Source organism: Syzygium oleosum, unplaced genomic scaffold, assembly GCF_021117445.2.
Source record: "Syzygium oleosum isolate NSW1041296 unplaced genomic scaffold, Sole_v2.1 Sole_v2.02, whole genome shotgun sequence".
Classification (NCBI taxonomy): Eukaryota; Viridiplantae; Streptophyta; class Magnoliopsida; order Myrtales; family Myrtaceae; genus Syzygium; species Syzygium oleosum.
The window spans coordinates 19,664,184-19,673,348 of NW_026607486.1; the positions used below are offsets into that span (position 1 = coordinate 19,664,184).

A 9,165-nucleotide genomic window follows, 5' to 3' on the forward strand; every position below is an offset into this window, starting at 1 on the left:
CTTTGAGAAAATATTTGGTGGTTGATATTATCACATCATCAATGGTTGATGTGGCAGATATTTTTCTACTCACGTGGTGCCACGTGTCGAATCCTGATTGGGCCGACGGACAATGACGTGGTGTGGCCAGTCCACCTAATATTTTCTCCTCATATTCACTCTTAAATGCACACGTATTAACAATACTACGTCGGCAGCTAATGTAAAATAAAATAAAATTAAATTAAAAATCTGACTCTTTTTTCTCTCTCTCTTTTTCCTCCGTCATCATCCATGGCTGTTAGCTTCGCTTGTCATGGCTCGCGAGGCGGCTCACCACAGACAACGATCCCGATGACCATGGACTAATGACACTGACAACGGTCGTGGGCGAGTGCCGCTCAAAAATGCCTGAACTCGAACGCGTTCGGCCATGGACGAACAATGCCGACGACGCCTGAACGTGTTTGAACATGGACAAGCGATGCCGATGGCGGCCATGGACGAACGAACGATGAGATGCACGAACGCATTCGGCCATGGATGGCGGCCATATATAGACATCTGGAGAGCGACGCCATGCATGGCTAGATATGGAGATCTGGAGAGCGACAACAACGAAGTCGCTGTTCCAGATCTGGGAGGCTGGAGACACGACGCCGCTGGTGGCGACAACGTGGGGAGCCGCTACAACTCCAACCAAGCAAAGAACTTCCATGGCTCAACAGAAATCTGGTCAATATCATGCTAAATCAATGAATTTGAGAATGAAAATATGGATTAATTTTGTATACTTGACAAGTACCTCCGGAGCACTTCATTGCAACATCCTTACCAAAATTAAGCTCGACCACGATTGTGCATGGCCCAAGCTAAACTCCTTTCTTTTAGGGCCAGGGGCTGTTCTAGTCCAACAGGAGAAACTTGTATATGTTTCATTAAGAAGTGGTTAAAAATGTGAGCCCATTACATAGGAGCTGTTGAATGATAGATGTGAGCCGGCATAAGTGCACACCTGTGCTCATCTTTCTGACAAGTTAGAAAAAGTCAATGGCTCGATCCAAATTTCATGGACAAACAAAAAGACTCGAGACAAAACCATATGTTCACGTGCATGCAAAGTCCCAAGTCCTTAACGTAAGAGCCTTCAGAAGCATGATCCCCATGTCTGCAACACAAAAGAAACCATTTAAACTCGTTAATGGTGTTCAATCATTAAACGTATAAGTCTCTGTTTCCTCATTTCCTCTCTGGGGGGTGGTCATGGATCTATTCACGGGCGAGCTAAACGGCAGGCTAAGAGTTTCGGTAGCAGATTCAACTATGATGTGGATTGTGCACGAGGCGATGCACAAGGCCCACGAGAAGGTCAAGTCGAAGGGTGTGATCTCACGCCTCAACGAGATATCCAAGTTCTACGAACTGGCCGTGATTCAACTGGAAGGGTGTTTGAGGTTTGTCCAAGAAGAGGCAGATTCTGGCGTTCTCGAGACCCCCCACCAGGATCTGCTCACCGATTTAGCCGAAATCAGGAACCATCTCCAGGGCCGCCTGGTGGAGTCGGAGATGGCGATCTTGGAGAAGGACTCGGAGTTGGCCGAGAGATTGGAGAGCGAGACCAGACTCAGACAAGCACTGGACATGAAGGAGATCGAATTGGCTTCTTTGAGGAGTGAAGAGGAGCTTCAAAGAGGATCGAGGGTTGAGGGTGTTGAGGACTCGAGTCCAAGCAATGTTTGGGTTAGTGGTGGAGAGGAGAGCAGAGGAGGTGAGTTTTGCGAGCTGAAGATTTCGGTGGATCAACAAGTGTGGAACATCAAGCAGAAACTCGATCCTGATTACAATAATCAAGTGGTTGATGAAGCAAAAGAACACAGGAGTTCTAGTAACACGATGATAGAGCGAATGGGCTCCGACATCGACACCCTGAAAGAGACTCTGGATCTCGCTTTTGGGAAGATGCAGAGCGCCATATCCTCCTCGGAGATGGGACCAACGGAGCAAGAATGGAGGTGGGGCATCGAGAAGGATATCAACATCGTGTCGATAAAAGAATTCATTAGGGGTATTCAGGAGCATTGCGAGTTGGTGGACTCGGGAAGGGTCGCGAAGCGAGCCCCAAGTACGGTGTTTGGAGAGGATTGGTCGGGTCTTATGCACGAAATCGCACTGCTACGCTATGAACTCGAGTCTTTGATCAGCCAAAGTGATGTCAATTTTGTTGGGGAGGTAAGAGGCGGCGAGACATTATTTACCAAGACAAAGTCCGAAAGCAGCAGCCCAAAAGAAGCGACGGAATTCCTAGGCAATGCTTCATCAAAGATCGGAAATGAAGACCGTGAGAGGAAGCAGCGACAAGGATATGATGGAGAAGACGAGGAGAGCCACCTAGTCGCGCGGATGATAAAGAGTCACGAGTCGATTATTCAACAAAAGAACGAGGAGCTGAATTGGCTCAAGAGCGACATTCTGAGAAAGGGGTGTTCTTCTAATAGGAAAGAGAAGGATCCTAGCGGATCGAAAAGAAGGATCGAAGAAGTTATCTGGAGGTTGGATGAAATCCTGAAGCGAAATGCGAAGCTAAGCAAAAGAATTAGCGATTATCGTGCAGGTGCTTGCGAGGAGGAAAATTACCAAGAAACTATGTCTGACAAAGTGGAGGCACATGCGGATAGTTGGGGAATTGGTGCTCGTGCAGGATTTATAAAACAATGGGACAGAACTCGAGTTCCATGTGAAGTAGATACGATGACAAGCGATGAAATGAGAAGGCTCAGAGAAGAAAAGGAGCTGATAGATTTGCAAAGCGTTTTAGTGGATGAGATCTACATCACACTGCTGAAGAGTATGAAAAATGAATGCCATGCCGAGTTATTTGATTATGAATTAGATTTTCTGATAAGGCAAGGCATACTCAGCAATCTAGTGAGGGACGTGACCGTCGAGCAGAGCGAAGAAATAGCTAGGAACAAGATTGAGTCCTGGATCAGGGAAGAGTTGTATTCTACAATTCTCCTTGAATCGACGAAATATCGGAGATGTGCTTATTGCTCAAAGTTAAAACTTTATGATGATCAGGATGTCGGAGACAAGGTTATGTTCACTGGAAATCCTGCTACTCCCATTTCACGGGATTATTGTTTGCAAGACCAGATGAATGATGCCGTGCATGCAGTTGTCCTACGCGAAATCCTAAAGGAACGGAATAACGCTGTTGAAGATTCTATAAATGAGATCCTTGTCACAGAAGAGATTGGTCATATCGTCTCCAGCGAGGTAATTAAAGATATGTTTGAAGGTGCTAATTTCGGATCGACTCAACACGGAGAGTTAAATTGTATAGAAGATGTATTATATGAAACTGCTGATCAAAGCGCTGTATATTCCAGTTTAGAATGCACATTGAAGGAAGATGTCTACACGGTTTTCCTAAGAGAGACCACCAAGGAATGGAGAGAAAAGATAGATGCTTGTGACATTGAGAGAAGTATTTCTCAAAAAGAGATGCATCAGTTTGTCGTCGGTGAGTCTTTGAGACACGCTTGTGATCGCCCCAGACAAGCTGAATTGCAGAAAAGAGTTACTGTTGTAAGCCTGGAGGGTTTGGACAAAGATGAGGAATTCACAACCACTACGAGTTCTCATTTCGAGAAACAAAATGAAACCAATATTCCCCAAGAGTTGTCAATCAATGAGGAAAATGGTTTTGCTTCTGAGAGGGGTCAAAGAGTATTAGATGACTCTGAATTTCGTTGTCGAGCAGCAGGCAGGGGCATTCAGAAGGCTCAGGTTCAGGAGACTTTAAACATGGGCATCGTCGATGATCGAAAACCTTCCATGGTGGAACCAAAAGAAATCGGTTCAATGCGATTCGTTCCCTCACATTTGGTATCTCAACCTCTCCGGGAATTTTCCGAAGCAATATTGGATTTGCAGCGAACATTACATGATCGTCTAGGGAAGAATATCAAGAGGTACTTCATCCAGTTGAATTCACACTGTGCTGATATTAATCGAATTCTCCTATTCAAACCCATTTTTCAGAGAAAATGCGCTATGCTTAAGCAGTAACCTTGAATTTTCAACCGACAATCTGTGAAGGATTTAGGGAAGAACATGTTCATCCTGGGTCCTAGGAATAATCACATTTGGATACATTATACCCTCTCCTTGTTCAGAGTCGCTAGCACACAACATGAAGCCTATTTCTTTCGATAAGATGGGATTAAAAAGAATTCCTTAAGCTTCTCTCGAGCGAAATCACGTAATGGTACAAGGTTTCTTCTTTACAGGCTAAACGACGTGAAGAGCCAATTACATGCCTCATTTGAGCTAGTTGACTCGCTCAGGAGAAGAGAAATACTTTACAGAAAAGCCTTCATCAGGAGATGCCAGAATCTTCAGAAGGCTGAGACTGAGGTTGTTCGAAATTTCCGTTTCTTTACAGTTCTACCATGCTATCATTGTAGATTAAGTCTCCCATAAAGTGGCTTAGTTTCCCTCCACTTCCAGATTTGACATAGGACTTCAATATTCTCTTCATATTCAGGTTTTTCTCTGAACTTCGATGGTACAGGTGGATTTACTGGGCGATCAGGTGGACGCGCTTCTTGAATTGCTCGAGATGATATACGCAAAACTTCGCCAATCCCCTGTTTTCCAGAAGCATTTGGAGGTACACAAAGTGTGCAAACTTTTCACTTCAAGGAGGAGGGCATAAACTGTCGTGCGAGACATAAACTTCGACTGGTCTACTCTAGTGTTGATGATTTTAAACGTTGCTTGTGGGTAACGGTTTCGCGGGATAATCTTGGTGATCGGCCATTCGCTTCTTGCAGATCTCTGAAATTCTGGGGATGATCAAGAAAGAATTGATCAACCGGAACGACCGAAGCACCTAAAAGTTGCTCAAGGAGTCAAAGATATCCAGGTCTCCGGAGTTTACAGACAACATGAAAACTTCATGATCGCTATTTTCTTGATCATCCTTGAAAATGGCAATGGATAAATCGATTTTTAAGGTAGTTCTGACAATTCACGTCGGTGTCTATCGACTCTGTTTTCGTTCGTGTTCATTCATGTTAACGTAAAAAATTGCGACTTTTATCTAACAAGACAGATAACTGAATTACAATGACGACGGTGTGGGGACGCCTTTCGGAGTGGGGGCCCCACTCCCCCAGATATTTGGAGCTCCTCCTGCAATTTTTCCTCGGGCCATGGCCATTCAACTTCAATCTCTCTCTTTCTCTCTCTCATGGCCACACCAGTACGATTCATGCCTCTCATCTTGTACAGTCCATTCCAGCGAGAAGGCGAACTCGTGCACTATCTGTCTTCTTCCATGGCTGACTCCTCGTCGTCGTCGGAACGAGAAATCGTCCGGCGACGCAACGGCTCTTTGCCGTTCGTCTTCCTCTTCCCACCATTTCCCGAAGCAGGGGATAAATCGCTTCCACCACGCGAAGAAGGACCACGACCCGCTATGGCTGCGGGCAAAACCCACTCGCGCGAAGCGGGGGAGCGAAGCTGTGGAGGTTGGAGAAGAAGGGTCCGAGAAGAAGGGAACAATGGCCGGTGCTGTTGCTCTGATCGTCGGCACTAGCATCGGTTCAGGAATACTCGCCCTCCCTAAGAAGGCTTCCTCTGCTGTAAAATCTCTCTCCTTGCTAATTTATTTCTTTTTCTTCTTAAATGGACAATTTTTGTTGTCGATGTGATCCCTGGTTTTGATTACAAATTGTAGTTTGTGTTCTTTTTGTGGCCTTCTGGTTGTTCGGTCTGTTCTCAGCTGTCATTGTGGTGGATTGAGAATTTTGCGCTTGAAATGGACTGGTCAATATGATCTGTATGGCTTTCTCTCGTTGCTGATTGCTCTGTTTTGAGTCTCGTTTTGGGAAGAGTATGATAGTCAGTCGGCCGAATTGCCAATTGACCTGTATGTGATAATACAACAGGCAAGTTGGGTTTTGTTGGGAAAGATCGTGGAGCTAAATTGAAGTAGTTGAGTTTACTTTGCGTGCCGTCTATTAGGAAAGCTAAGCATTTTTCTCGATACGAAAGTAATGGAGCGCGTATGCAAAGGATGAGAGTATTTAACGACATTCTCTTTATATGTTCTAGGGACTGTTTCCGAGTTCAATATGTATGATCTTGTGTTGGGCGTTTCTCTTGGTCGAAGCGCTTTTGCTTGTGGAGATCAATGTGAATATGTGGAAGAGAAAGAAGAAGATGAAGAATGGAGGAGAGGATGAGTTGGAGGTCATCTCTATCAGGACGATGGCTCAGGAGACATTAGGAAAGTGGGGAGGCGGTTTTGCCACGGTCACTTATGTGTTTCTGGGCTACAGTTCCATGGTCGCATATTGTTCCAAGTCTGGCGAGATCCTTTTCCATCTTATAAATCTTCCAGCTTCGTTTTCGGGCTTCTTCTTCGCCACGCTCTTTGCATTGCTCATATCAGTCGGTGGAACTCCAGCCACTGATAAAGTGAACCAGTGGCTCACTGCTTCCATGATAGGTAATAATGTGTAGAAGCTTTTGCGATATGATACCTCTAGCTGAATTCTACTCACTAATTAGGCCACGACATGCCATATGAGCAATCACTCGTACATACATGTAGAAATTGGCTACTGAAAACGCCCTCGATCTTTTTCCAACATGTCAAGTGATAATCAACAGGACATCTCGGTTTAGTTTCTTTCTGCATTTCATGTTTTGGACCCTGTAAACTTTCCCTGCATGTACACACATTGATGCCGCACTCTGTCTGATTATCAGGTTTGTTGTTGGCGATTGAGGTGCTTGCGGTTGTGCTCGGCGGATGGTCAGGTTTTGGGGGAAGTGGAGACTGGGAAAAAGTTCCGGCGACAATCCCTGTGATGATCTTTTCTCTGGTTTATCACGACGCAGCACCTGGTAAAGATGATAATGAAAATTCTCACAGATTTCTGGAGAAAAAAGGGCAAGCTGTCGAATTGATTACCACTCATTTGCTGCAGTAATCTGTGCTTATCTTGGAGGCGATCTTAAGCGTATAAGGAACTCCGTTTTGCTTGGTAGTACTATTCCGTTACTTGCTTTGCTAATATGGGATACAGTTGCACTCTCTCTCTTGAACGATGCAAATCGAGTTTCTGATCCTCTCGATTTGCTGCTGAGGTAACTCTGCCTTGGCCTTGGATTTCCTATAAATAGGAAATCCTTTTTATGGCCAATATTTCCTAATCTTGAAGTAGCTTTTGTATTTGAGAGGGTTGCAACAATTGATTGCATAGTATCTGTAAATATGACTCCACAACTGGTTTAGCTTGACATGTAAATGTAAACAAAAGAGTCAAACTCTTTTCACAACCAAAGTTATGTTGAACCTTAGGCGCAAATAGCTTAGCTGATATCTTTCATGTTTCACACATCCGTCAAATCTACTCTAATAAAGTCTGTTTCACCTGGTTCAGTGTAAGATGGAGCAAAAGAGTCAAACTCTTTTCACAACCAAAGTTATGTTGAACCTTAGGCGCAAATAGCTTAGCTGATATCTTTCATGTTTCACACATCCGTCAAATCTACTCTAATAAAGTCTGTTTCACCTGGTTCAGTGTAAGATGGAGCGGGGTTCCATTGATGGTGGAGGCCTTTTCGCTACTGGCCATTGGAACGTCGCTAATAGGTACTCTTTTGGGATTCTCAGAGTTCTTCAAGGAGCAACTCACAAATTACGAGCTGCAGTCGCCTTCAGTACAGATTTTGCTGGTAATGGAGGTAGCTTTATTAAGAATCGACATCATTTTTGTATTTTTCAAATTATCTAATTCAGAAATAACGGCAATACCCTCGATTGACTTTAGCTTACTTTCTTTGTTCTTGAAGGAACCAAAGGAGGTCTTTGGGGTGAGAAAATGGTGGGACAGAAAGAAAATTAGCTTTGCTTCAGTAGCGATGGTCGTTGCTCCGTCTATACTGGTGTCGACTACAGTTCCGGATGCATTTTCAGCAGCCACAGATATTGCTGTAAGTGGGATGCAAGATTGTTCTTATCCGCATATAGATATGCCTATTTTGAATATGTATCGTGTTTGACTAATTTAAACAAAATTAACCTTTGAGTAGACTAAATTAACTGTGAAGGCACAATGGACTGCGTGGACTTATCAAGTTTCGAGCCAATCATTTTAGTGTTTCCTGAAACTGTCAAAAGCATGAGATATTTTCAGAGAGTAGAAGATGGCTGTGGAGGGAAAGTTACAATTTCTGTTTGGGCAATCCAACATGCAAAGCTTGAGCCTTTGCTTTTTCTAAATGCTCCATCTGTGATGTGATGCAGGGAGGGTATTGTATGACGATGCTATACGGCGTCCTTCCACCGGCGATGGCTTGGGCTATGCATCAATCAGAAGAATGCGATGACACCGAAAAGGATGGATTATCGAGAGCAAAGCCTGCACTTGTTGGAGTCGGTCTTTTTGCTTGCGGAATCGTGATGGAGCAAGTTCTGCAGGACCTGTTAACATTTATATGCCAATAGCAGGACAACGCTAAAAGCCCTTCAGATGAAGTTAATCGTAGAAAGTATAGTAGTTTGTCATCGACACTCCCGCTTCTTTTAAGTTCATTCTCCTGGGGGCAAGTTAGGTAACATCTTGAACGATAAATTTCCACCCAAAAGAATAATTCAAGGAGAGAGATGCAGATTGCAGGGTGGCGAAACATGGACAAGCATGCACCAGTTTGTCAAGATAATGACAAGATGGTTGAGGTTCTGCTGAGTAGCAGCAGCTCAGATTCGCCTCAATGTCCATGTAATTATCTGCAGTGAACATGCAGTTGAGACATACTGGTCTAATTTGATGCATTCGACAGATAATGATGTGACTGAAGCACCTAACCCAAACCCATGTTAATGTTGATGTTTTCTTTCCATCGTTTCTTTAAAGACGAGAAAACCCACCTGCGCAGGTAATTCCCGGGACCATGAAAATGTTAGCGTCTTCTTCAGAATGAATTAACTGGTTAGTATTTGATTATGCTGTTATTAGACTGAATCCGGGGGTAAAAGAGTGCACGAGGACGCCACAAGCTCATTTAATTTTACTGTATATGAACATCAAATACTAAATTTCACTAGTTGTGGCATAAAAGAGTTGGACTAAAACAGTGAAATGTTGAGTTTTCGATTGAAAACCC

The 9,165-nt window shown here is 44.0% G+C and overlaps 2 protein-coding genes across 5 annotated transcripts; both read left to right on the forward strand.

The window, feature by feature from the left end:
• The first annotated feature begins 147 nt into the window (after nucleotides 1–147).
• On the forward strand, nucleotides 148–5,140 carry LOC115672963 (uncharacterized). The gene is made up of 4 exons (XM_030594964.2): nucleotides 148–3,953; nucleotides 4,272–4,398; nucleotides 4,556–4,654; nucleotides 4,818–5,140. The coding sequence occupies exons 1-4, from the start codon at nucleotides 1,243–1,245 to the stop codon at nucleotides 4,878–4,880; spliced, it is 3,000 nt and encodes a 999-aa protein (XP_030450824.1). The 5' UTR covers nucleotides 148–1,242; the 3' UTR covers nucleotides 4,881–5,140.
• A 30-nt stretch (nucleotides 5,141–5,170) lies between these two features.
• On the forward strand, nucleotides 5,171–8,899 carry LOC115672964 (uncharacterized). 4 transcript variants are annotated; one of them, XR_008815889.1, is made up of 8 exons: nucleotides 5,171–5,630; nucleotides 6,103–6,499; nucleotides 6,763–6,900; nucleotides 6,984–7,143; nucleotides 7,581–7,743; nucleotides 7,852–7,992; nucleotides 8,092–8,222; nucleotides 8,306–8,536. XR_008815889.1 is itself a non-coding variant. In XM_030594965.2 (7 exons), the coding sequence occupies exons 1-7, from the start codon at nucleotides 5,199–5,201 to the stop codon at nucleotides 8,504–8,506; spliced, it is 1,632 nt and encodes a 543-aa protein (XP_030450825.1). In that variant the 5' UTR covers nucleotides 5,181–5,198; the 3' UTR covers nucleotides 8,507–8,899. The 4 variants fall into 4 exon arrangements, 2 of the variants coding, with proteins under 2 accessions (XP_030450825.1, XP_030450826.1); XR_008815890.1 differs by having other exon boundaries at nucleotides 8,110–8,222; XM_030594965.2 differs by lacking the exon at nucleotides 8,092–8,222 and having other exon boundaries at nucleotides 5,181–5,630; nucleotides 8,306–8,899.
• The last annotated feature ends 266 nt before the right edge of the window (nucleotides 8,900–9,165 follow it).

Excerpts from the sequence above, each read along its gene's own strand:
- LOC115672963 (XM_030594964.2), top strand. The coding sequence starts at position 1,243 with ATGGATCTATTCACGGGCGAGCTAAACGGCAGGCTAAGAGTTTCGGTA. Across the intron at positions 3,954-4,271 it reads CTAGGGAAGAATATCAAGAG|GCTAAACGACGTGAAGAGCC; the intron begins GTACTTCATCCA and ends TCTTCTTTACAG. Across the intron at positions 4,399-4,555 it reads TTCAGAAGGCTGAGACTGAG|GTGGATTTACTGGGCGATCA; the intron begins GTTGTTCGAAAT and ends TCGATGGTACAG.
- LOC115672964 (XM_030594965.2), top strand. The coding sequence starts at position 5,199 with ATGGCCATTCAACTTCAATCTCTCTCTTTCTCTCTCTCATGGCCACAC. Across the intron at positions 5,631-6,102 it reads CTAAGAAGGCTTCCTCTGCT|GGACTGTTTCCGAGTTCAAT; the intron begins GTAAAATCTCTC and ends TATATGTTCTAG. Across the intron at positions 6,500-6,762 it reads GCTCACTGCTTCCATGATAG|GTTTGTTGTTGGCGATTGAG; the intron begins GTAATAATGTGT and ends TCTGATTATCAG.